The following is a 21,849-nucleotide window of genomic DNA, read 5'->3' on the forward strand; positions in this document are numbered from 1 at the left end:
GGACTCTGATGCGCTGGCGTCAGACTCGCCCCAAAGAGTCGATTGGCTGGTCTGCCGGGCCCAGAGTGGACCGGGGGCGGGTCCATTTAAAGACCACTGGACAAGCGCTTTCGCTGTCCGAGCTAAGATCCCTGACAGGTGCAGGCGTTGCGAGGACAGATCTCTCCCGTCACCAAACCCAACTCCTGGGGGATGGGGTGGGCTGTGTTTCCTTGACGGACTTTCGTGAGCTCCAGCCTCCCGGTGAAACGGAGACCATGGCCCCTCAGGGCTCCCGGGCCCCGCTGGAATTCGGGGGACCCCTGGGTAATGGCGCAGAGAAGGGGTCCTGGGCCCAGAGGCCTCTCGAGGGAAACGAGGGGTGAGCTACGAGCAGGGATAGAGCAGGATCGAAAGATGGAAGTCTTTGAGGGGCATCTGGAGGCAGGGGGCTCTGGGGTTTGCGGGTGAGTGTCTGGAGAGGGAGCTGAGGGAAGACCAGTTCTGGGGGCTGCAGAGCGGGGCGGGGCAGTTCGTGGAGTGGCGAACAGGATCAGGAGGGGATCAGGAGGAGGGTCTCCAAGGGAAGCTGGAGGCTGGGACCGAGACGGAAGTTAGGGAAGGAGGCTGAGCACGGGATATGGAAGAGGGCAATGAGAATGCCGAGGGGACCTGCAGAGGGTGGGGGGCGGCGCTGGGGAGCGGGCGCCCGAAGCGATCGATCCCCTTTCCCAGGCGCTGCGGCGCTGATGCTGCTGCTCCCTGCTACTATGGTCCACCTGCTTCTGGTGGCCCGATCGGGCCCGGCGCGCCTCCTGGGCCCACCGCCCTACCTGCCAGGACTCGAGGCTCTGTGGAGCCCGCGGGCGCTGCTGCTATGGCTCACCTGGCTCGGCCTGCAAGCGGCGCTTTACCTACTGCCGGCACGCAAGGTGTGGACTCGGCCTGCCGGGAGGCGTGCGGAGGGAGGGGCTCGGCGAGAAGAAAGGCACCCTCAACTCTTACCAGAGCCTCTTTGTGCCCACAGGTGGCCGAGGGCCAGGAATTGAAGGACAAGAGCACCCTGCGCTATCCCATTAACGGTGCCTGGGGGATGGGTCCTTGCGCTGGAGTTGCGTGGCTGGGGTGGAGCTTCGCGCCCCGTGGGATTAGCCCCTGGCCCCAAGCTCGGTTCTGTGCCTCTTTCCCCTAACACAGACCTTGGGGATCTCACTGTCCCCGTCCACGCGTCTTGTCCCTTCAAGCCTACCTACAGCATTTGCTGCTGCTCTACGCAACAGAGCAGTGGCTGGGGTGATCTCAAAGCCAAGGTGTCAGCCTAATGGCTTGGGATGAGGTCTCAGACCTCCCTGGGCTTTGAGGTGTGTGTCGGTGTGTGTGTTCGGTGGGGGCGCCCGGGACTCACTGTGTGTTGTGGTTCAGGCTTCCAGGCCCTGGTGCTGACCGCCCTGTTGGTGACCCTGGGGGTGTTGGCTGGGCTGCCCCTGGAGGAGCTAGCGGAAATGCTCCTGCCGCTGGCTTTTGTGGCCACCCTCACCGCCTTCATCTTCAGCCTCCTTCTCTATCTGAAGGCTCTACTAGCCCCCACCTCCGCCCTGGCCCCCGGGGGGAACTCAGGTGAGACGGGTCCCAGTAGGGTGAGGATGGAGGAAGACCAGGGTGCCTGCTTGCACCTTCACCCTCTGTTATTCTCCAGGCAATCCCATTTATGACTTTATCCTGGGACGGGAACTCAACCCGCGCATCGGATCCTTTGACTTCAAATATTTCTGTGAGCTGCGGCCTGGCCTCATCGGCTGGGTATGCTGGGCATGGCTAAGAGGGCCCGGGCCTGGCGGCGGGGTGGGATGGGTGAGCAGTGCTTGGGCAGGATGGAGCTGGTATTGCGCAGATGTAAATCATTAATTATTCATTCATTCCACAAACACTTGTTGATTCACCATGTGCTCTAGACACTCTAGGTATTGGGAGATGAGAAAAAAGTTACAGGATAGAAAGAAAAAAAAAATCTGTCCTCATGGAGCCTACATTAGAAAAGCAAAGTAGGGAAGGAGTTAGGAGAGCAGGTGCAATTTTAAATAAAGCAGTCAAGTGCAAAATCTATTTTGAGGAGAGGAGAGTGATCCTATGCTGCTTGCTGGTCCAAGCAGTGCAGAACTTAGAACTGATCACTAGTGTCCTTGACCAACATGCCAACTATGGTCTTTGGTTATAATCACCTATGTTGGACTGTAGTCAGGATTGCCCAAAGAGTCTCAGTCAAGGTCCCTCATGTCACCGTGAAAACTTCATTCAGAGGCAGGAGGAACGCCAAGTGCCTACCATGGATCTCGATCCCCAGCCTCCAAGGCTCTGTCCTCATGCGTGAAATGGGATAAAGAGCGTCCAAAATTATTCTGAGGATTGGAAGTGGTGGCCTAATAACACCGAGCCCACTGCTACCAGAAAGGGGGGCCTGGGTACAGGCTGGCCCACCGTTATTGAGCACCAGGCGCCAGGCACACTGCCTCATGCTTGACTCGCATCATGCAGAATCCTCAGGCAGCTCCATGAGGCAAGTCCATGATTATCTTCATTTGCCACGTAGGAGTGAGGAGAGTGGGCTTTGGAGAGGGGAAGCAACTTGTCCCAGTGGTGAAGCTAAGATTCAAAACCAGGTCTGTTTTAACTCTCCAGGCTGAAGTGTCCATTTGTTCCTTATGCTGCTTCCCAAAGGCAATAGCACAAGACAAAGCAAGAGAAAACAGGCTGGGAGCACCTCCCGGGTGCTTCATTGTAGTCCCTCTGCCCCTCGGTACAGGGGCTGGATCCATTCAGCAAAGAGCCGGAGAGTTAGTGACTGACAGTTGAGAGACAGCATCGTCCTACCCAGATGCTGCCCCTGCTGTGGAGGCAGGCTGGGGACAGAGTGTCATGTCTCCCCCCAAACCTCAGGTTCTCATCAACCTAGCCCTGCTGATGAAAGAAGCAGAACTTCGGGGGAGTCCCTCACTAGCCATGTGGCTGGTCAATGGTTTCCAGTTACTCTATGTGGGTGATGCCCTCTGGCAGGAGGTGAGGTCGAACTGGGCAGGGAGGCGGGGGAGGAGAGTGTCTGAGGACCTCGTAGGGACTAAGGCAGTGTGTCTGGGTCCTGTCACTGCAGGAGGCTATCCTCACCACCATGGACATCACACATGATGGATTTGGCTTCATGCTGGCCTTTGGGGACCTAGCCTGGGTACCCTTCACCTACAGCCTACAGGCCCAGTTCCTGCTGTACCACCCACAGCCCCTGGGGTGGCCAATGGCCTCAGTCATCTGCCTCATCAATGGTCAGTCAGGAAGGGGCAGCAGGCTGGGTGCTTCGTTCTCCCTCCCCTTTCATTCGTTCACTGTTTATAAATCACCCACTAGGTAGATGCTAAACCTCGGGCCCTTCTTTGAAGCCGAGGGCCGGGTCCTGGGTCTCCAGGCAGACGGAGTTCGGGCTGTGGGGGTGTGGTCAGAGCCATGCAGAAGGCTGTGGCCCTCCACCGTGACTGCCTGCTCACGCTTTCCCCCAGCTGTTGGTTTCTACATCTTCCGTGGAGCCAATACCCAGAAAAACACCTTCCGAAAGAATCCTTCTGACCCCAGAGTGGCTGGTGAGCTGAGTTTCTAGGTTGCTGGGAGGTGGGGCAGCTGGGCTTCCTGGGGGTCCCCCATCTGACTACTTATCTTTCCCCAGATCTTGAGACCATCCCTACAGCGACAGGGAGGCAGCTGCTGGTGTCTGGGTGGTGGGGTATGGTCCGCCATCCCAACTACCTTGGAGACCTAATCATGGCTCTGGCCTGGTCCTTGCCATGTGGTGAGTGGCTTGGATGGGGCCACATATGTGTGAGGGGCAGAGATGGAGTGGTGACCACAGGATATCCAGTCTGGGTGTGGAACGGAGAACAGGGGCGCACTCCAGTGGAGGGAATGGTCAGGGAGCCGGGGCTGAACTCAGGATGCGGTCGGGGCAGATGTCGGCGCCAGCCCAGCACTGCCAGCACCCTGTCATGGAGCCTGGCCCCCTTGGGGTTGAGTGCTGATGCCGTGAGACATTAGGTGTGGAAGCCTTTGTGGCCTGGGGGCTGGCCGAGTGGTCACAGCACCCTCCCCACAGGCACGTCCCACCTGCTGCCCTACTTCTACCTCCTCTACTTCACGGCGCTGCTGGTGCACCGTGAGGACCGGGACGAGCGGCAGTGCCTGCAGAAGTATGGCCTGGCCTGGCGGGACTACTGCCGGCGTGTGCCCTACCGAATCGTGCCCTACATCTACTGAAGCGGCTGCAGCCACATAGGTCAGAGCATGTGCCCTCATCGGCCAGCAGAGCCAGCACCAGGAACCTGGGCACACCTAGGACTCAAGGGTCTGTACCCGACCCTGCCCTGAGCTTCCACAGGCAGGGGAAATGCAGCCGGTACTCAAAAATGGAGTGCAGGGGCTGCTCTTTCTTCCTCCTCCGATAAACACCTAGAACCTTTGGTGGCGTTTCTCTCCCTTTCTGGGGCTGGGCTGTTTTTAAAAACTGGCCGTGTCAATCCTGATCATGGAGAAGTTGCAAGGTAGTTTGTGGGCCCAATAATCTGGGGTTGGGTGGATCAACAGCTGTCATTCAGAGATGGGCAGGGCAGACCGATCACAGCTTTATTGATAACAAGGGGGTCCCCAGTTCAACCAGGAAGCTCCTCAATGAGAGTCCTTGGGGCAGGTGGCATGGGGCCTCCCCAAAGCCGCTCCAGCTCCCCAGTGAGGGCTGCCACTTCTTCAGCTGTCACAGCATGGGCTCGATGGGCCCTAGCGCAGTCCAGAGCCAGGGCTGTGAGGACCACCTCGTTTTCATTGGTCCAAGACAGCAAGTACTGGCATTTCTTCCGGGCCCGGTAGAGGCGATCTCGCTCTTCGGTAGCCTCGGCCTGTTTTCGGGCCCGGCCCAGGGTCTGCGCCAGGTGCCCCAGTGCTGCCAGCGTGTAGCCCTTCTGGTTGGCTGGGCCCTCACCCATGAGGATGCGGACAGCCTCGCGCATGGCACCCCGTGTGCCCAGGGGTCCGGGTGGATGCTCGCCCGCTTCCAGCACGTGGGCTGCAGCCTGTAGAGCTTCCTCGGCAGAGGTGAAGACTTGCTGGGCGCCCAGGGCTCCCGAAACGCCGAGCAGAGTGTCACAGAAGTCGAGGAGTAGCGCATCGTCGCCGCCGTGATACAGGGCAAGAGTGTGTGCATAGGCGAACAGCACGTTGGGCAGCTGGAAGCGCACGAGCGGCGAAACCCGGCCGCGGCTCAGGCTGGCCAGTGGGGGGATCCGGGTGGGCACCGCGGGCGCGCAGGCTCCCAGGGCATCTCCGAGAACCGTCTCCTCGGTGGTCAGGGCATCCGCGGCATCCTTCACGGGTTCCGGCCGCGTCCCTGCAGAGGCGGGTTCCAGGTCCGCGGCGTCGCCGCCCGGGGCATCATTTAGTTCCTCCAGTAGGCGCGGCTCTGCCCCGCGACCCCACCACCACGGCTGCCAAAGGGGTAGCAGACGCCCTGCCTCGCCACGGTTCAGCAGCCGCTCGAAGGCTGCCTTCTCGGCCGGGGCCAGCCTCTCCCACAGTCCTGAGAGGCCGCGGGGCTCCGATCCAGGTCTGAGGCCTGCGTCCTGGGGCTCGTCCTCGGTCTCGCGTTGCTGACGCAGCCGGCGGAGGGCGCTGGCTAGGCGGCTGGGCGAGGCGCTGCGGCCGCGGAGCTCTCCAAGTACCTGGTCACGGTAGAAGTCTTCGGCGCAGCTGCCATGCGCCCGGTAGCACCGTAGCGAGCAGTAGGGTACATTACAGCGCGGGCAGGTGTAACGCGCTGGCTGGGCTTCCCCGGCGGGGCAGAAGCCACAGGGCCCGGCCGGCTCCATGGCAACTGGCACCGCAAGCCACCCCCGAACGCTTAGGAGGTTGCAGCTCGGCAACTTCCGGCGCTTGTCGGTTACTTCCGCTTCTTTGTGGGGCGACAGAGCGCTTACCCAGCGCTCCCCGAAGACTCTTGGCAATTCCCGCCCACACTCGGAAGCCAAGGCCCACCCCTGTCAAGTAGGGCTTGGGCGGGCGCAGGAGCGGGTCGTGACGTACGAGCTCCGCCCTGCGAGGTGAGAGGTCGCACTGAGTGCGTCGGGCGCTCTTCGCCGGTACCGGTTCGCCCCCTAGTGGTTGCTTCCTTGGCACTGTCAAGCGCAGAAACTGAAATTGTTCTTTGCCAAGAACCTACGCGGGGCCATTAATTGTGCCAGGCCCATGAGAGATGAAGTGCGTCCCTGCGTTGGAGGGGCAGCCAGTCTACTAGGAGACACAAAGGGAAGAGAGTGGAAGAAAGCCCAAGGTGGGGTACCTAGCCTAGACTGGGTATGTGTGTTGGCGGCATTTTCCTTCTTCTCAACAAAGATGCATTTAACGTATCTAAGTTCCTGTTTGATTTCTTCCTTCAAACTTATCGTTTATCCAATTTTAAAGTGAAGATTCCACACTAGGCACCAAAAACACACTGAGCAAAGAGATGGGTCCTATTCTAATGGAGCTTAGTTTGTGGTAGAATGGGAGCAATGACCCATAAACCCTACCAAGCGCTGTGACGTTGATCTATGGCACCCCCGAAATGAAGTCTGGTTCTTTGGTCCCTCATCTTACATCCAATCGCACCTCGAGTCAGTTCGGCCTTCACAATACCTTGTAGTTCAGTATGGATCATAATTCCCCTACCAAGACCTAGATGGATTGGATGATCTTCATGTCTGTCCATTGTTTGCATCCCCACCACCTTTGGCGGTCTAAACTACTTGCCCCTCAACTGGATGACACCACTTTAACTGGTTTTACTTTCTTGCCATCCCTCCGGAAAAATCAGCCTGAGAAAAGTATTAGATCACAAGTCAGATCACATCAGTCATTCGCTTAACACCATTCCATCCTTGGTGACCACCCAGTGCATTTGGACTCAAACTCCTCTCCATGTCTGACGGACAATGCGCTGCAGGATCTGTCACACACCTCTGCACACCGTCCTCTCCACTGGCACTCTCATCTCACACTTGATTGGCTCCTTCAGTTTCACACACTTGCTCTTCAGACACCTTCCCTAGGATAGTATGTCCCATCTACTTAACAGCATGTTGCTTTTTTGAGGCCGTAACACTTCTATTTAGTTTTCTGATTTTCCACACAATAATCTAAATTCCTAGGCCATGTCTAAGGAGACAAAACCAGACAATATATTTAAACTTATGTGACAGGTACTGATCTAAGCACTTTATATCCTTTATTTAATTCTCATAGCAACTCTCAAGAGATGATGGCAGAGATTAATTATAATTGGAGCAAGGATCCAAACTAAAGGCAGTTCAAGTCTAGAGCAAGTCTTTACCCCATAGTATGCTGTATTCCAGAAAGCAGCAGGTTCAAAAGCCTTAGCTGAATGAATGGGTATGCATGTGTTGCTAACAGGGAATCTTGAATCAACTCCAGAGAACTGTACTTCTGGGAACATGGAAATAATCAACTGATTGACCTGAGCTGTGATTAGGTTAGCAAGGCCAGCCAGGATATCAGAAGTACAAACAAGGTTACTGTAGAACCAATGTAAGCAGGCAATGCTTTCCAAAGCTGAGGCAGACCAAATTCCTGCCCTGGACTCTATTAAGGACACAGCTGGTCCCAAGTTCAGGGAAAAGCCAGATTTTCTGCTGGAACTCCTCCCCACCATTGCTGCCTCCATGAAACCTCCCAGAATTCCTGCTATCTTCTGTCTAAAAGAACGACGCCAAAAAAAAAAAAAAAGGAAAATTATCGAGTTGAGAAATTTCTTCAACTCTACTTTTGAAAGAATGGGGTCTGTGGTTACCAGTTTTCACAGGAAGGCTTTTCTTGTAGTTTACCCTCGCCCTCCCAAGGGCCTCTGCCTCTTCCTAATTTGACACTGCCAAGAAACTAAAACGAAAAGTCACTATTCTAATGGAAACACCGCCAGCCCTAAAAGCCATCTCTCTCTCCGAAGCCCTGGAAATGAAGATGAAACGAGATGATTGGGCTAAGTGGCTTTATTAGAGAAAGCCCAGGTTACAGAGAACTTAAGAGTTGGCATTGGGGCCCTTCTTCTTGCCAAAGGTGGGCACGACATTGACAAAACGCCGGTTGTACTGCATCCGCCGCTTGGCCCGACCAGTCTTCTTCTTCTTTTTCTCCTGTTTGGCCACCTGGGAAAAGGGAGGGCTGATTAGATTCGGGTTGACTTGTTCCTTAGACTCAGCTCCAAGGAGAGAGAAGATAGGTAAAGAGCCACAGGTCTTGGATTAGCTGTGATAGGAAAAAGACAAAGTCCAAAGGACACAACCAATACGCTCACGTACCTTGGGAGTCTGACCCCTTACTTTCCCAGCACGGGCCAGGGAACCATGGACTTTACCTGCGGTGGAAAAGGAAAACAAGTAATTAAGACAGCAGAAAGGCCCCACAGGGATGAGAGCAAAGCTGCAAGGATGTGATGCCGGACCAGCAATGCCTAGACTGGTACGTGCTAGGGTTTCACTTCAGGATTTCCCAGCTCCCAACTTTAAACAAGAACTTAAGAACGCCTTGGGGAATCTCTTCTAACCTCTTGATTTTAGTGAGGAAACAAATACAAAAGGATCTAATAAGTAACTTGTGAAATAGAACTATACTCTGGCTCGATCTCCCACAGACCTCTCAAGATCTCAAGAGCTCAGTCTGCGGTAAACAGGAAGAACCACTCTGGATTGAGGATACTGATCTCCACACTTTACACCCCACTACGTGCTTACAAGCAGTTCAAAGGACAGTCCTCCCCAACTCACCTCCAAGCATGCGGCCGGCTACTTCCAGAGTGGTCAGAGCCTCCACCCCACACTGGCCCAGGGTAGCCTCATCCTCTAGGGGCGTGCCTGCCAGGAGCACGACTTGATCTTCCGGAGCGATGCCCTCCAGAGAAGCTACATGAGCCTACAGGGAAAGACAAAGCTCATTACCGTTCCTGCGGAGAGTAAGGTTCAAGAACACAAGAGGATGGAGCCCGGGGAGCACTACCCAGCCTTACCTTGATCTGGGCAACCGTTTCCTGGCCGGTCACCTCGAGGGTGTGTAGCTCCTGGGCGCGGACAAAAAGCTGCATGTTGGCAACTAAGGGAAGAAATGATTGTAAGAAAAGACATGCTCTGGGAGAGAGGGGCTCGGGAAATGGGTAATGGGCCGGGGACGATCGCGAGTCTCACGTGGGCCCGCCAGGGACGTTGGGAGGTGACAAAGACCCATCCCACAAAGAAGCCCCTCTTCCTCTATCTTTCCCGCGCCCTCTGACCTCCCGGCCAACCCGCTATTAAGCCCTCTGGGTCCAGCCGTGCCCCAAATTTTACCTGTACTGTGGCCACCGCCGCTACCGCGAAGATGGAGTCGAGAAAGAGGAAGGAGCGAGGGCGTACACGTACTCGCCGCCTGCTGCGTCTCACGTCACTGCTGAGCGACTTCGAGGCTCCGATATTTATACCGCCGAGGCCCGTCCTAGTCCCGCCCCTTACGCTTTGCGTAGGCGCTCTTTACGTCCCGAGCGACGTGCGCAGGAAGGGGCGGGACCAGGCCGGTTACGCGCCTAGAAGGCCAGTGTACGGGGTTGGCTCAAGATGGCAGCGAATGTGTTCCGGGCTTCTCTGCGGGGCTGGAGAACCGGCGTCCTACCGGGCTGCAGGACACGGTGGCTGGTGAGAGCGCTGAGCTTGGAGCTGGGGGCAGAGGGCTGTGTGTGAGGCTCACTGTTATTCTTTGCGACCTTGAAAACTGCGTTCCTAATTAGGGCCTTAGCTTTCCCATCGGATCGGGGCACTTTTCTGGAGCTCAGATACAAGATTGACAAGAGGTGACAGGGCCTGTAGCGCCTTTCGGAGTGTGGGAGTTGAAACCTGTTTAGAGGACAACCCCGGTTAGTCAGTACTGGAGGGGCTCCACATCGACTCTCGTCTACTTTTTTTGAAGGAGAAGTTGGTCCACAGGGTCCACAGGTCTGCTCGATCCTTGGCGATACCTTTGGGAGCCTAGAGCTCATGATATACGGGCCATTTCATCCTGCCTCCCTGTTCTCATTGTAGCCCCGCAGCCCATCAGGACTGCGTGGTTTCTATTGGAAGAAGTGTCCAAGAAGGATCTTTAGGCCAGAGAATGGGAGTGAGAGGACAGACTCTGGAGTGTGACCTTACGTATAATTTATTTTTACGTTTTAATATTCCTTGGATGCAAAAAGGGGTAATGAAGTCAGTTACTTGTTGCATTCTAAGAATTAAGAGAAAGCAGTACCCTTAAAGCATTCAGTACAGTGCCTGGTGGTGTCTGTATGAGGCCGAAATCTTCCAGGTAAGCAGGGTCACATCGGATGAGTGTGAGTAGAAAACTATCATGATTGCCGAAGTCACTAACCCAGAACTAGAATGTTTCTGTAGAATGTAGAGAAGAAACTTTCAATACTGAAATATGCTGTAATAGTCAGACTTAGGGTTAATTGGCTCACAGAAGTATACACACACTTCTCATTTGAATCCCAAGAGAGACTAAGAAAGGCAGCTCCTTCAGAATGCTAGAATTTCTTTTCTCGTCCACCTTATACCCTGCACCTTGACAAACTGAAGTCTGGTGCTTTATTTCCAGCTTTGTTTATGCCATTCTCGCTACTTCTAATATTTCCTTTTTCTGCTTACTAAAGGCCTCCTTGTTCTGTGTTGGGTGGGTGGGTAGTGAGTGGGCTAATGGAGAGATTGGTTTTTTTTTTTTGTTTTCGTTTTTCCTTCAGAGCCAGACCCAGGGGCCTCCCAATTACCCCAGCTTCGTGGAGTCTGTGGATGAATACCGGTTTGTGGAGCGCCTGTTACCCCCTACCAGCATCCCAAAGCCCCCAAAGCATGAACATTATCCTACTCCTAGTGGCTGGGAGCCCCCCAGAGGTGAGCTGCATAATGAGGATGGCTTGAAAGCTGCAGGGAGGAACCCCTCCTTAGTGGTCAGTCTGCCCCAACTGCGACTCTGAACAACTCAGGAGGTTCAGAACTTATGTTGAGATCTCTTAGGGGTGAGAATCTGTTTCATGTTCAAGGAAGAGCTCAAGAATGGAGCCCACACTATTGGAATGAGATCTTTCCATGAAGGAAAAATGAAGTACAGAGAGAAGACCCAAGAGCTTGGACATATCTCCCCACCCCTCTACACTGCAGTAGGCCATGTACCGTAACTGAGAACACAGCTTCAGAATTGGGCAGTTCTGGGTCCAAATTTGGCTCTGCTATTCACTGCCAGTGTGATCTTGAGTTAGTCACTTAGCTTCTCCTAATCTCAGTTTCAGCAAAATGGAGGTAATCTGTTTGGCACATAAAGCACTTAGTATATGATAAGTGTTCGCTGCTTATAAATCCCCATCCTTTTGTACCAGAGATTGATTGTAGCCTCCCTGAGCCAGAGGAGAAGGGCAAGGATTGGCCCCAAGGGGTTACCCAAAGCTCCAGGGAGGTATGGTCCTGACCTCATTTCTCCTTGAGCACTTTCTGGTGCCAGGCCCTGTGCTGGGCCTTAGGGTACCAGGGTAAACAAGCTGGTCCTGGCTCTAAACATAGGGAAAGAGCAGATCTGACCTGAAGTTTAGAAGTGGCTTTGCCATCAGGTGCACTGATCATCTGCAGACTCTGAGGGGAAAGGCCTCGGTCAAGGTGGGGTGAAGCCTGGGGAGACTTGGCCCATCACCATTCCCCTGTCCCAGGTGCCTCACCCGACCTGCCCTACTTTGTGCGGCGCTCTCGGATGCACAACATCCCCGTCTACAAGGACATCACACATGGCAACCGCCAGATGACCGTGATCCGGAAGGTTGAGGGGGACATTTGGGTAAGTTGGTGGGTGGGTCAGGGTCTGATTGTGATCCTTTCAGGGCTGAAGGGATGAGAGTCCTCTAGAGGGGAAGGTCTCCTGACCAGGCCTCGTTTGTCATCTTTCCCCAGGCCCTGCAGAAGGACGTGGAAGATTTCCTGAGCTCGCTGCTGGGGAAGGCACCTATCACCCAGGTCAATGAGGTGACAGGTACCCTGCGGGTCAAGGGCTACTTTGACCAGCAGCTCAAAGCCTGGCTCCTAGAGAAAGGCTTCTGAGGCCCAGCCGAGCAGCCTGCATGACAGTGTCCCCCAAAGACTGGATTCCAGGGGATCTCGAGGGAGATTGGTGTTGGAGCAATGAGGATCAGGGTACAGAAACTAGGGCTGAGAGCTTAGGCAGGGTAGAGTGAGGGCTGAAGGGCTTCGGAGCAGGCTTGTTTGCAGAAAGGGGGAAATGGGACCCTCTGCACAGATGCCAGCATTGGGAGAGGGCTAGCTAACCAGAAACAGCTGAGCTAGTGGGCATCATTAGCCATCCCCCCTTGCCCCCGACTTTGATCTGTTCTTGCTTTCCCTTCATTGGAGCTCCTTGGGCTCACTTATTTAAATCCTGCCCCTCTGGTGGAACAATAGCTCAGCCAGTTCAGGCAGCGTAGCAGAGGACAGGGCATGTTCCATCCTTGGCCCTCATATCTTCACTGCTACAGACATACTCAAGCCCTTGCTCTAGGCCAGACCTGTCGTGGTGGAGGCTACGGAGAATACAGATAACCCAGCCGTGTCTTCTGGAAGTGTTCAGCTGCAGTGCTGGGCACAGGGGCACAGGAATGCTCACATCGGCCTCTGGGCTCATTCTGCCTCTGGAGAGGTAGAAGGCCCAGTCCCCTCTGCTCCACTCCAGACCAGAGTTGGGCCTGTCTGTATTTCCATCTCCAGGAAGCTCGGTGATTAGCTTTAGTTGGTCTGTCCCCAAGGGGGTGCTTGGGAGACCCTAGCAGCCCAGCATAGGGCCATCCTTCCCAGCTTGCAGACTTGGTATTGGCTGGACATCGGGTTTGCAAGCAGGAAGATGCTGGTCTTTTGCCCCTGCCATTTCATCACCACCCCCACCCCCACGCTAGTGACCTTTCACACATGGCCCATCCATCATAAGCACCAAAGGCCTGAGTTCCCAGTCCCACCCCAGCACTGGACTGATTACGACAGGGTTCAGAGCCTGGCTCTCTTACTTGGTCTCTGACCTAAAGCAGGGTACTTAACTTTTGGGGGGGGGGGGCTCAGTTTCTTTATATGTAATATGGGTATTTCTTCCTAATAGCTTAATGACAGTGTGGCTAAGGACAGTGCTGGCTTACATAAATACTCCTGGAGCCAATTCTCAAGTCTAAAGCCTGAGCAAGAAAAAGGAGTCTGGCCACTGATCCTATAACACCAGCTCCACCAATCATTAATGCAAGTTTTTATTAGGCTGTATATACAATTTAAGCTATTAAAATTTGTACAATATTTACAAATTAAATAATCATCTGAAACTCTCCAGCAACTCATGTAACACAAACCAGGGGAAAAGACAGGGACAGGCAGGCTTCGGCTCGTGTTCCCTACCTAGCCCAGAGCCTTTTCTAAACTGGAAAGACCAGGATCCTTGCACTCCTGATCCTCTCTCCTGGGGTCAAGCTTTCAAATTCAAAGACAAAATTTAAGCCAAAAGATAACAGCAAGGAAGTAACTCCAAGTCTTCTAAACTCAAGAAGTTGAGAAGCGGCCTTCCGTAGATTCTGGGGCTTGCAGTGGTTCCAGAGCAGACACGAGCGCTTGGCCTGGACGGAGGCTGGGCAGTGGCTGCTGGGTGAGACCAGCAACGGTCTCACTTTAGACAAACTGCGGGGAGAGAGGGGTCTGGGGGGAGGGGCAGGGCCGGGTCCCTCCGTGCTGCCCTCCTGCTCCTCTGCCCCAGGCACTCCTTTCCCTGAGTTGTGTGGTTGCATGGAAATGTCATAGGGCATAAAGGACACAGCCACTACCACCAAGGGCTTCCGAGGAGTTTAGGGTAAGAGACATCAGTACCAGTCTTGGTGGGTGGGCCAGGGAACAGGTTCCTGGCCTGCCCCAGGCCCCTGGAGTCCACACTCGGGAATGGGAGCTAATACTGTTCGGCACTGCGGCGTGACTCCACACACAAGTGGGCTCCCGGGAGGGGGTGGGGCAGAGGGCTTCTCAGGCCTTGCCGGTCTGCCTTCACAGCCCCAGCAGAACACAGGGCCGGAACTGGCTCAAGATCCCCAGGGCTGCCCAGAACTATAAGGGCTGGAGTCACCTGGGGCCTCAGGCTTCTCTCCTTGGCCTAGGGGATGCCACCTTCTGTTTCAGAGCTGGGTGTTACGTCTCCCTGGTACAGATACTGGGAGCTGGCACTTGGTGGCAGGACATGTTCCAGCAAGGGCTGCTTAAGAGTGGGGGCAGGGGCCAGGGCTGGGGCAGTGTCAGTGGGCAACAGGGGATTCCAACTTTTGCAGGCGGCGGCGGCGGAGCTCTGCTGCATCGGGCTCCCCATCCTCAGGCGGCTCCTCGGTGCCCACTGATTCGGGAGCTGGGGATGGAGAGGTTGGAAGTGGCACCCAGACAAAGCCCCCTGTCCCATCCCCCTGTAGGCTGACCACAACTACCTGGAGGCTTTTCAGGTTCTGGGGCTGGTGGGGAGGCTCCTGGGGATGGGGTGGTGGCCTGAGAGCTGGGGATGCTGGTGGAGGAGGCAGCAGCGACAACTGTAGGGGCAGTCTCCTCAGTGGGGTTGACTGAGGTGGCAGGCCGGGGGGGCCTAGGAAGAGAAGGGACAAGAGGCGGGCCCGGCTGTGGCATCCTGGCATGACTGGGCGGGTTCTCCTGCCCTTGGTTGTCTGGCGAGGTAGAGTCCAGCACTGAGTGCCCCCACAGCCCCAGTGACCAGTGGGTATAAGTGAGCATGTGTCGTATGGAACTGTTGCGATTCTGTAGCACAGACTGACTGTAGACCACCTGCTGGCAGGGGCTTTAGGCCTGGTCACTGTTCCACTGCAGTCTCCACCCCGGGGTGCCAGGCATCTAATAAGTTACCCACTAAGACATTCTGCTGAATGAAACACAGAGCACTCAGGTCTCAGACTCTAGCTCCCCTCCACACCTGTGCTGTCACTGTGGGGTGCCACGTACTTTGTACATGTGGCCTGTGAATAGGAATGAGAACCCCCTCTATTCAAATAAGGTGATGATGGTCACAGAGCATGAGTGCTTGGACCAGGACTTGAACTCAGGGCCAGGCTGGCGCCAAGTGATTGTCTGCTGTCTCAGATCAGGGGCACTCATTCTTAGTCACAGTGTCACCGTATGTCAGGAGAGTGCATGATAAACTAAACCACTGAGAATTATGAATATGAGATCTACCTATAGAAAGGAAACTTTTCAAAGTAACGGGATTCAGAGTCAGTTCTGATAATCCTCACTCCTGCTTAGATGCAGACAGGGCTTCTGCAGTGAGGGGATAAAAAGGAACCAAGCACCCTGGAGGTGTGTATGTGGATAGGTGGCCTGAGTCAGCAGGTATCACAGGATAGCAGAAGAGGAAAAAAGCCAAGAACCACCGCTGGAGGGCCTCCTCTCAGCAGCCCCGGTCCCCTGCGCAGACTTACCCTAAGGAGGCGAGCACGGTGAGGTACTGGTTGATCTGCAGCATGGCGGCGTCCAGCAGCGTGTGGATGTTGCGCAGGCTCTGCAGCCGAGCCTCCAGGTGCTGCCGTTCGTGGCCTTCCAGAGCCTGCAGCTCCTCCGGGGTTAGCCCAGCAAAGCCGGCGGGAGGCACAGGCATCGGGGGGAAGGCTGGAGAGAGGTAGAGGCTTAACCCAGACTGCCTGGGCCTGACAAGCCCCACCTTCCAGGACAACCCCAAGAGTGGCCTGTTTACCAAAGGGTGGAGGCAGCGGCATGCCCATCCAGGGAGGGGGGAAGGGGAAGCCCGGGGCAGGGGCAGCCTCGGAGGCGGAGGCAGAGCCAGGTGCTGGGGCAGAGGCAGCTGTGGTTGTGGCTGCTCCACTGGGTCGAGAAAGGGCTGCTAAAGAGCAAGAACAGGAAATCAGTGAGGGCTGAGGGGCCTCTGCTTCCATCCCTCCCTCCCCCGCTGGCTGTAGCGGGACCCAAAAGGCTCACCTGCACTGGTGGATGGAGGGGCTGCAGCGTCTCCTGAGCTGGGGGGAGGTGGGACTGGTGGGAAGGGGCCCATGGGGGGCCACAGCGGGAACATGCCTGGAGGAAAGGGGGGCAGGAGGCCCTGGGGGACTGCGGAGAGAAGGCAGGAGGTGGTGACAAAAGGTCCAAATTGAGTTAGATCCTAATCACAGGCAAGAGGCTGGTTGTCGGAAGCGGTGTCCTCTGCGCCCACAGGCCCTCTCTGAGCTCGGGCTGATCACACAAGACAGCAACCACCTACATCCCTTCCTGTGGCCCTTCCCCACCCAGATAGAGCTTCCAGAGGCAGGGACTCTGATTCCCCTCAGCATTTCTTACACCCAGCCTGGGGCAAGTACTCAGTAGTGTGCTAGATGGCCAAATGGGGGGCCACTCACAATTGGGGGGCTGGGGCAGGAGCGGTGGGGGGTGGGGGGCAGGTGGTGGTCCCTGGTCCGCAGGTTCAGGGGGCGGTGGTGACTGGGTTGGTAGTGATGCACGAAGGACGTCCATACGGCAGGTCGGGCAGGTCTGCTGCCGCTGGAACCAGGAGCGCAGACAGCTGAAGGTCAAGACAGACAGCGGTCAGCAGGTTCCCTAGGGGCCTGCCTCCCGGAGCCTGTCCCTCGGTGCGCAGGCTCCCCAGGGCTCCTCCCACCTGGTATGGAAAATGTGGTTGCAGGGCAGTCTCTTGGCACCCGTCACCATCTCTTCTCGACAGATGATACAGACATTGTCCATTGCCTGGAGTTCCTCTGGGGTGGCATCTGGGTACCTAGTTAGGACAGGCCAAAGACAGGTCAAGACCAGAACCTGAGGCAGGGAGACCTGAAGCAGAGCATCTAGGACAGGCCCACTTACAGTGTGTTCATGTTGCGGATAGCTCGGCGAGACATGATGGCGTCTGTCACAGCTTTCTTGAACTGCCTGAAAGGACAGTTTCAGCGAAAGTGGGGAGAGAGAGGGAAGGGATCAGGTATGGGTCAGGGGTGTGGCTGGGCTCACCTCATGGCCAGGTACATAGGCCGGATGGCAAAGAGAGGGAAGGTGTGCACCTTGATCATGATGGTCATGAAAGCCATGTACAGCAGAACCTTGATGAAGCCTACGGGGGAACAGTGTGCAGATAGTAGCAGGTCACAGGGCCTGGGAGTTGGGACTGGGGACCTCGTCCGGGCCAGGGGATCCCAGGCTCCTCTCACCTGTAAACAGCTCTGTGTAGAGCATGTACACAGCCTTATTGTCCCAGGGGTTTTCGCTCTGTAGGTCCACGGAGTGCAGCACGTACTTGATGAAGATGGTGAGCACCATAGTCATCAGGATGGCATACTGGGGGGAGAGAGGGGGGAGGACATAAGCATGCAGCCCCCACCTTGCTGCAGCCACACTGTTACCCCCAGGCCTCTGCACAATAGGATGCAATGGTACGGGCAGACTTGGGCACGGCCGGGGTCCTCCTAGCTCCTCCACTCGCTAGCTGGTGTGACTTTCAGCAACCTGCTCGATCTCTCTGAACCACAGTTTGCTTGTCTGTAAAATGACAGGATTAACTGTTCCTTTATAACAACGTTGGCTTGCTGATTAAAACAGACGCAGGTTCAGTGCTCAGCACAGGGCCTGGCATATAGTAAGCGCTCAATAAATGTGAGCTGCCATCAATAAACACATTCTTCCCCTGCCAGGGACACACCGCCCCAGTTGTCCATCAGGCTAATTCCTTCTGTCCATCAACAGCCAGCTCCTCTGGCACCCACTTCCAGGAAGCCTCCCCTGAGCGCCGGCCGGTCAGGGCTGCTCCTCCACAGGCACCTCTTTCTGTGCCTTCCCCACTCTCCTCCGAGTGGGCGTGCAGAGGGCTGAGACTGACTGAGGGCTGCCCCTTGGTGGCCGGCTCGGGTCTGGCCACAAAGCAGGTGCTCGGTAAAGGTCTGTTGGGTTATTCAAGGCACATGCAGTGCCACCTCAGGCTTGTCCTCCCAACCTCCCCGGCCAGTTTTACCTCAAAGCCAAACACCAGCTGCACAGAGGCCCCACGGGTCAGGATGCTGTGATAGGCATGGCTGACGAAGAGGAAGTCCAGGATACCCAGGAGGAACATAAGGGCTGTGGGGGACCCCCAAACGGGGGGTTGGAGGGGTCAGCCCAGGGCCTGGCAGCCACTTCCTGCTCTAAGACGGCTCCCACCCTCAGGCCCACTATGGCCCCAGCCACCTAGTCAGGTAGACACACTCCACTGAACCCGGCCCCCTGGGAACTCTTAATTCTGCCAAGAGGGGGCATTGGGGAAGCCCAAGCTCCAGGTGACAAGGGAAAGAGCTAAGAGGCCAGGCAGCTGAGAAGCGCTGCAGTGGAACGGAGCAGAGATGATGCAAATTAACTTCCTAAATTATCTTTCCTGTACAGCTGTGGGCTGAGGGGACAGCCTGGGCTCTAGGGCTCAAGTCCATAGTTAGTGGCTTCTCATGTTCCAATGCTCCTTGGTGCCTCTTCTCCCTCCGGCTCCCTCCTCTCCCCTCGCATGGTCCCACTCACAGATAATGCGGCAGTGAAAGAGCCAGGAGATATTGGGGCTGCGTTCCATCTGAGGCAGAGCAGAAAAGGGCCCATAAGGAAGGCCAGGGCGCATTCCACATCCCCAACCTGGCCCTCACTCCACAAGCCTGCCCCCCCCCGGCCACTCCCTGGCTTCCGTCGCGACTCACAAAGTCCACGCGGTCTTCAGCCAGCCAGTGAAAACACTTGAGGAAGAGGAGGAGCGTGAAGAGTGCGACAAAGCGGGGGCTGAAGTCATCCCGAAAGACGGTGAAGGCCAGACAAGTCTCAGTGACAGCATACCAAGAACGCTCCAGAAGGTGCTAGAGGTTGGGCGAGGAATGATGCAAACTTAGACATGCTGCTTGCCCAGCTTCCTGGCCCTCACCTTTGGGGCTACGAACATCTTACCTCCATCTCTGCTGCCCTCAGCTGTCCAAAGAACACCTTGCCCATCACCTTGCCCAAGAGGAAGACCAGGACGAAGGCCTGGATGTACAGAACCTAGGAGTAAGGAGACGCTACGGTTTGAGGTCACGTTCAACTTTGCCTGGGGCTCATCGTTCCGGAACCTCCCTGCGTCCCCTCACAGTTTATTCAAAGTTAGGCAGCTGGTGGATACTTCTCTACTTGCCTGACTTCTAGCCCCACCCCTGTCTCAAGCAACCTCCTCTTCCTCCTCTCCTCCCCAGTTCTTCCCTCCCAAAGCCATCAACTCACTGCCATGCTGGGGCTGGACTTGGTCAAGTACACCACAGTGGGGTAGAACTGGTGCTTGAGGTAGTAGGCATGAGCCACCACGGCCCCGGTCAGCGCCAGGCTGGCCGCCATCATCACTGCGGTGCGGAACATCGCCCTGGTCTGGAGACCTGCACGGAGACAGGAAAGGACTGTGTGATGCCCATACAAGCACATCTAGCTACTGCCTGTAATGCAGAAGCAGTGAATAGGAAGAAGGAAAAACACATTTCACCCTCACAATAATCACATTAAGAATAGCATATACTCCTCGATTTTACAAATAAGAAAACTCAAAGGGGTTAAGTGGCCACACTGACGCAAGGCCTGGAGCCTGGGTCAGTCTTGTTTCAAATCTAGGGCTCTTTCCCCGCTGCCTGCCAAGCCGCCGCCCCTAGGGAGGAAGGAGGAGGCAGCAATACTGGCAGGGGAGAACTGCCACCACTGACCCTAAAGTTAAGATGATGCGCTGGGATGCAAATCTCCAGAAGCGAGAACGTGCGACCCGGACTGGGAGAAGCCGAGGTGCTGGGGTGGGGTGGGGGGTGGCAACGCAGCTGGGGGCGGCAGCGCCAGTGACAGCTCTGCCAGGGTGGGCAGCTCCGACGCGCGCCCCGCGGAAGCAGGCGGGGTACGTCAGTATGGATCACTGGTGTCCCCCCAAGCCCCAGCGCAGTGTCAACTTGGGGCACCCGAGGAACGGCCGACAGACAGGATGCAGTGGCGCGACGGAGGGGGTCCCGGGTCGCAACCGCGGTCGCGCACCTGTACGCGCCAGGAGCCACCAGCGTCGCAGGCGGGGCCCAGCCTCAGGAGAGCGGGCGCGCGGGCGCCTGAGGTCTACCGCCAGCTGACAGGCCGAAAGCGGGCGGCGGGGCTGAGGGGCGCGCCGACCCCGGAGACCTCAAGGGGAAGGTCCAGGAACCGACTCCGACCACAACCCCGGCCCGATCGCGACCCACTCACCAGGAGCCCAGCGCCGCGAGCCCGCTCAATCCCCGCGACTGCGGAGGCGGCTCCGGTTAACAACACTCCTCACCCCCTGCGAGCCGGAACTTCGGGGGTGAGACACCTCACTTCCGGCAGCGCGGGGCGCGGCGTGGGCCGTACCAAGTGCTCCCTTCCCGTGCCCGCGTCGCGCTCCTTCCCTGGTGCCGGGAGCAGTCGTCCCACCACCATATCCGGGGTGCTTGCCCACCGTGCGAGCGAGAGAGGCATGAGGCCGTCGGAGCAGGACAGGGCAACCCGGGGACTGATTAGAGTCCCCCTACTTAATAGCCAGAGATGGTATCGTCTTCGCCGCCGGGTGGACTCAGCCTAGCAGAGGACTCAGCTCCCAAAAGTGGGTGGAAGGTGGAGCGCCGTGCGGGCCGTACTACCTAGAGGGAGAGGCATTACGGGCCTGAGACAAAATGCTTTAGAGATTCATTCCAGGGGGAGCCACACCAGTTTGAGAAATAAGATGCCTTCTGAGAAAATGATTCAAAAAAGAAAAATTTGTCTCCTCCACGATCAACCCCAAATTATGTGGGAGTGAGTTGTATCCCCGTGGCTGCTACTGATTGGTCAAGATAGAGTTACGCGGACCAGTAAAAAAAGAAAGGGAAATTTCTGGCCTATAGGAAGAGAAAGGCAGGTGAGCGGTTGCTAGGGGCGGGAAGCAGGGTTGCCTAGGACTAGGTCCAACTCCAGTGGGCGGAGAATGGGGAAGGCGCAGGCCGGGAGTAGGTGGGTGATCAGTGTCTGCCTTGCGGGAGCATTTGCTGCACCACGAAGGGGCGGGACAGCTAGGTGTGTCCCGGACTGAGGAGAAAGCAGACTTTTAATGCTAGCTAATCTGAGGATGAGCATGTTCCGTGCAAACGGATAGACTTCAACGCTGCATGCCCGCATTCCCCACCCCCGTGCGTGCAGCTTAGCTGTCCTTGTACTGTTCGGTTCTGGGCTATGCATAGGCACGGCTTCCCCCTCGTCTTGGACTAACCTGTATTTCATTGTGTGTCTTGGTCACCACCAACCCAGTCAGCTCATTGACAATAGTGGAACTAATGTCCCCACTTCGTGCCTTGTGTCTAGTGTCATTAGAGTTAAGAAATGAGTTCAGCAAGGTTGCAGGATAGAAGATTAATATGCAAAATCAATCGTGTTGTTATACGCTAGCAGTGAACAATGTGACGTCAAGAAAACAATTCCATTTACGATACACACAAAAAAATACTTACGAAAAAATTTAGCAAAAGAAATATCAGATTGGTACAGTGAATATTACAAAACCTTATTGAAAGAAATGAAAGACCTAAATAAATGGAATGATACCTCTAATGTACAGATTCGAAGACTTAATGTTATAAGATGGGAATACTCCCCAAAATTGATGTTAAAAAAAAAACAGTCCCTATCAAAATGCCAGCTGCCATGTTGGCAAAAATTGACAAGGTGATCCTAAAATTCATGTTGAAATGCATGAGACTCAGAATAGAGCAAAACAGTTTTAAAAAGGCAGAATTTTAAAAAGAAAGAA

The 21,849-nt window shown here is 55.7% G+C and overlaps 5 protein-coding genes across 11 annotated transcripts; 2 read left to right on the forward strand and 3 right to left on the reverse strand.

The window, feature by feature from the left end:
* Positions 1-8: 8 nt before the first annotated feature.
* On the forward strand, positions 9-4,475 carry TM7SF2 (transmembrane 7 superfamily member 2). 2 transcript variants are annotated; one of them, XM_016119384.2, is made up of 10 exons: positions 9-306; positions 715-911; positions 1,007-1,061; positions 1,402-1,596; positions 1,676-1,779; positions 2,914-3,033; positions 3,125-3,293; positions 3,525-3,605; positions 3,689-3,811; positions 4,112-4,475. In XM_016119384.2, exons 1-10 carry the CDS (start codon positions 9-11, stop codon positions 4,270-4,272), a joined length of 1,503 nt encoding a protein of 500 aa, XP_015974870.2. In that variant the 3' UTR covers positions 4,273-4,475. The 2 variants fall into 2 exon arrangements, with proteins under 2 accessions (XP_015974870.2, XP_015974871.2); XM_016119385.2 differs by having other exon boundaries at positions 179-361.
* Positions 4,476-4,613: 138 nt separating this feature from the next.
* On the reverse strand, positions 4,614-6,093 carry ZNHIT2 (zinc finger HIT-type containing 2). Its single transcript, XM_016119387.2, has one exon. It carries the CDS (start codon positions 5,871-5,873, stop codon positions 4,665-4,667), a length of 1,209 nt encoding a protein of 402 aa, XP_015974873.1. The 5' UTR covers positions 5,874-6,093; the 3' UTR covers positions 4,614-4,664.
* A 1,934-nt stretch (positions 6,094-8,027) lies between these two features.
* On the reverse strand, positions 8,028-9,530 carry FAU (FAU ubiquitin like and ribosomal protein S30 fusion). Its single transcript, XM_016119394.2, has 5 exons — positions 9,375-9,530; positions 9,059-9,141; positions 8,820-8,964; positions 8,355-8,410; positions 8,028-8,201 (listed from the first exon to the last, which is right to left on the reverse strand). Exons 2-5 carry the CDS (start codon positions 9,131-9,133, stop codon positions 8,076-8,078), a joined length of 402 nt encoding a protein of 133 aa, XP_015974880.1. The 5' UTR covers positions 9,134-9,141; positions 9,375-9,530; the 3' UTR covers positions 8,028-8,075.
* A 42-nt stretch (positions 9,531-9,572) lies between these two features.
* On the forward strand, positions 9,573-13,380 carry MRPL49 (mitochondrial ribosomal protein L49). Of its 2 annotated transcripts, XM_016119392.2 has the most exons (5): positions 9,573-9,716; positions 10,796-10,946; positions 11,753-11,877; positions 11,991-12,053; positions 13,180-13,380. In XM_016119392.2, the coding sequence occupies exons 1-5, from the start codon at positions 9,639-9,641 to the stop codon at positions 13,288-13,290; spliced, it is 528 nt and encodes a 175-aa protein (XP_015974878.1). In that variant the 5' UTR covers positions 9,573-9,638; the 3' UTR covers positions 13,291-13,380. The 2 variants fall into 2 exon arrangements, with proteins under 2 accessions (XP_015974878.1, XP_015974879.1); XM_016119393.2 differs by having other exon boundaries at positions 11,991-13,380.
* SYVN1 (synoviolin 1) lies at positions 13,306-20,840 on the reverse strand. Of its 5 annotated transcripts, none has more exons than XM_016119383.2 (16): positions 20,295-20,371; positions 19,311-19,459; positions 19,002-19,094; positions 18,761-18,913; positions 18,591-18,639; positions 18,058-18,161; positions 17,261-17,387; positions 17,064-17,163; positions 16,920-16,985; positions 16,717-16,833; positions 16,457-16,620; positions 16,041-16,169; positions 15,799-15,942; positions 15,527-15,713; positions 14,528-14,679; positions 13,309-14,451 (listed from the first exon to the last, which is right to left on the reverse strand). In XM_016119383.2, the coding sequence occupies exons 2-16, from the start codon at positions 19,440-19,442 to the stop codon at positions 14,345-14,347; spliced, it is 1,824 nt and encodes a 607-aa protein (XP_015974869.1). In that variant the 5' UTR covers positions 19,443-19,459; positions 20,295-20,371; the 3' UTR covers positions 13,309-14,344. The 5 variants fall into 5 exon arrangements, with proteins under 5 accessions (XP_036076169.1, XP_015974869.1, XP_015974866.1 ...); XM_016119380.2 differs by having other exon boundaries at positions 15,799-15,945; positions 20,295-20,358; XM_016119378.2 differs by having other exon boundaries at positions 14,418-14,679; positions 15,799-15,945; positions 20,295-20,840.
* Positions 20,841-21,849: the final 1,009 nt, after the last annotated feature.

The sequence above is a fragment of the Rousettus aegyptiacus genome, unplaced genomic scaffold, assembly GCF_014176215.1.
Source record: "Rousettus aegyptiacus isolate mRouAeg1 unplaced genomic scaffold, mRouAeg1.p scaffold_m13_p_5, whole genome shotgun sequence".
Lineage (NCBI taxonomy): Eukaryota > Metazoa > Chordata > Mammalia > Chiroptera > Pteropodidae > Rousettus > Rousettus aegyptiacus.

Coding starts and splice junctions, on each gene's coding strand:
- TM7SF2 (XM_016119384.2), top strand. CDS start 9: ATGCGCTGGCGTCAGACTCGCCCCAAAGAGTCGATTGGCTGGTCTGCC. Junction 3,034..3,124: donor GTGATGCCCTCTGGCAGGAG/GTGAGGTCGAAC, acceptor CTGTCACTGCAG/GAGGCTATCCTCACCACCAT. Junction 3,606..3,688: donor TTCTGACCCCAGAGTGGCTG/GTGAGCTGAGTT, acceptor ATCTTTCCCCAG/ATCTTGAGACCATCCCTACA.
- ZNHIT2 (XM_016119387.2), bottom strand. CDS start 5,873: ATGGAGCCGGCCGGGCCCTGTGGCTTCTGCCCCGCCGGGGAAGCCCAG.
- FAU (XM_016119394.2), bottom strand. CDS start 9,133: ATGCAGCTTTTTGTCCGCGCCCAGGAGCTACACACCCTCGAGGTGACC. Junction 8,965..9,058: donor AAACGGTTGCCCAGATCAAG/GTAAGGCTGGGT, acceptor CTTTCCCTGTAG/GCTCATGTAGCTTCTCTGGA. Junction 8,411..8,819: donor AGCCGGCCGCATGCTTGGAG/GTGAGTTGGGGA, acceptor TTTCCACCGCAG/GTAAAGTCCATGGTTCCCTG.
- MRPL49 (XM_016119392.2), top strand. CDS start 9,639: ATGGCAGCGAATGTGTTCCGGGCTTCTCTGCGGGGCTGGAGAACCGGC. Junction 9,717..10,795: donor GCTGCAGGACACGGTGGCTG/GTGAGAGCGCTG, acceptor TTTTTCCTTCAG/AGCCAGACCCAGGGGCCTCC. Junction 10,947..11,752: donor TGGCTGGGAGCCCCCCAGAG/GTGAGCTGCATA, acceptor CCCCTGTCCCAG/GTGCCTCACCCGACCTGCCC.
- SYVN1 (XM_036220276.1), bottom strand. CDS start 19,442: ATGTTCCGCACCGCAGTGATGATGGCGGCCAGCCTGGCGCTGACCGGG. Junction 16,834..16,919: donor ATCCGCAACATGAACACACT/GTAAGTGGGCCT, acceptor TGTCCTAACTAG/GTACCCAGATGCCACCCCAG. Junction 15,946..16,040: donor CCCTCCATCCACCAGTGCAG/GTGAGCCTTTTG, acceptor CTTGCTCTTTAG/CAGCCCTTTCTCGACCCAGT.